The sequence below is a fragment of the Trypanosoma equiperdum genome (assembly GCF_001457755.1).
Source record: "Trypanosoma equiperdum strain OVI genome assembly, contig: ctg_814, whole genome shotgun sequence".
NCBI classification, from domain to species: domain Eukaryota; phylum Euglenozoa; class Kinetoplastea; order Trypanosomatida; family Trypanosomatidae; genus Trypanosoma; species Trypanosoma equiperdum.
The window spans coordinates 391-2,215 of NW_027124770.1; the positions used below are offsets into that span (position 1 = coordinate 391).

The window sequence follows — 1,825 nt, forward strand, 5'->3', positions numbered from 1 at the left end:
TATTATAACCCTAACTATTAATATCCATAAAATAAACCAAGTTATGAAATTACAGTATGATTTATTTTCAATACCCTATCGGAATATTATGTTACACCTATATTACACTATCATACAAAAATTTTATTAATTTTGGCCGTTTCATCAAAACATATCAAAATATATCAAATGATAGCAATTTTATAAAATTATCTTTAAAAAGAAAAATTTCATAAATTCCATAAAACTGAGCAAAAATCTTCAAAATTAATTATAGAACCAAAAATGGAAGCAAAAGAGATTCCTTAATCACAGTAAAATTATTTCATGTGGTGTTTATTTTTCCAGTGTTTTCTTTTTTCTCCTTCTTCCTGATTTAACTCGTATTCCGGATCTTTTGCGTACTTTTTTCAGTACCTTCCACCTCCAATTTGCAGTCATCTTTGCAGTTATCTCCTGTTCCTTTCTTTTTGAAAGTTTCATCTGTTTGTCTTGTTTTGGCTTTTTGCTTTTCTTGTCCTGCTTAAACTGCATCAAGCGGGAGTGATATGCCCTTGAAATAGCTGGTTGCCAGCGCTATGTCAGTGCCTGTGGCTATGCTGTCTAGAGTTCCTTCCGAATCTTGGGTTCCTTTTTTGTATTTCGTCTGTTTGTCATAGAGGCCTGTGGTGTATCGCGATCCGAAGGTTGTAGCGTCGCCGTAAGTACTTTTGATGAGTTGCTTGATTTGGTCGGCTTCTGTGCCTTCTGGCTGTGTACCTGCTGGGATTTCAGTTGTTAGAAGTTGCGCTGCAATGTACAAAAAGTCGCTGTCACCGATTAACGTTTGTGTCGTCGTCGACTCTAGTGCGATCTTTGGAGGTGGGACTGCCTCTTTTGCCTTGCACAACAGGGCTGTTACTTTTTGTGCCGTGGGAAGCTTGTTTGGTGGATTCTCTTCTTCGGCCTCGCAGTTTTGCTTTGGGTGGTCAGCTTTTTTTGTTTGTAATAGCTCGCCTCCATATGTTGTGCCAGCCGATTCTGCTACCATCGAAATGCTTCTGAGAGTCTCTGTGGTAGATGTCGTTTGGCATTTGCCGCTGTTGTCTGAGTCTAAAACCGTTGAAAGCGTGAGTTACAGGTCATAGTTGCCCATTTCGATGTCTATTTCTGCTTCAGTAGCTGCCTTTACAACAGCCGCCTGCATTGCCGAAATGTTTTTTCTTTCCAGCGAGAGCCGTTCAGTGTCGTTGGGTCGCACGAGGCGTCACCGTGCTTTGTCCACGTTGTTGTAGCTTTGCATTTGGTGTTTGTTGATTGTTGTGCGCTTCTTAACACGGCTATCGACGTAAAGGACTGTGTTCGGCCTTGTAGATAACTTACTCAATGGAGAATACCCTCTCCTGTGCCGCTTAACGTTTCATTGTAGGTTGATTGTGCGGCTTTGTTTTTGTCTATTTTTAGCCTGTCAAACAAATCCAGTGCCGAGTAGGCATTTTGTTCCGCCGGTCCCGTTGACTCTGCTGCTCTAAGTTGCCATATCTGCGTCAGCTTCTCTGCTTGGTTGACATCGCTATCGGTTGTCGAAATTAGTGACTTTAAATCTTCTGCTACTTTGTGGAGATATTTGTTCCCGTGGGAGAGAGAGGCTATGGCACTTTCGGCTTTTTTTCCATCGCCTTTGTATCGTTAGCAGCACCAGAGTTAGCACCAGTACCTGCTCTAGGTTGTTTGGCTGAACCATCTTTCTTTCTGGTCTTTCTTCCCTTGCTTTCGGTATTGCTTATAATTGTTAGTTACTTTTGGGGCTGAGTAGTGAATATTTTTTTCAATTATTTCAGCTTTATCGACAATTAGCTTGTTAACA

The 1,825-nt window shown here is 41.0% G+C and overlaps 1 pseudogene across 1 annotated transcript; it reads right to left on the bottom strand.

Moving 5' to 3' along the window:
• Positions 1–268: 268 nt before the first annotated feature.
• On the bottom strand, positions 269–1,702 carry TEOVI_000375300:pseudogene (annotated as a pseudogene). Its single transcript is given in 6 exon segments — positions 269–340; positions 342–401; positions 404–1,189; positions 1,192–1,620; positions 1,623–1,637; positions 1,640–1,702. Coding segments are annotated over 6 exon segments (1,425 nt in total).
• Between the last annotated feature and the right edge of the window lie 123 nt (positions 1,703–1,825).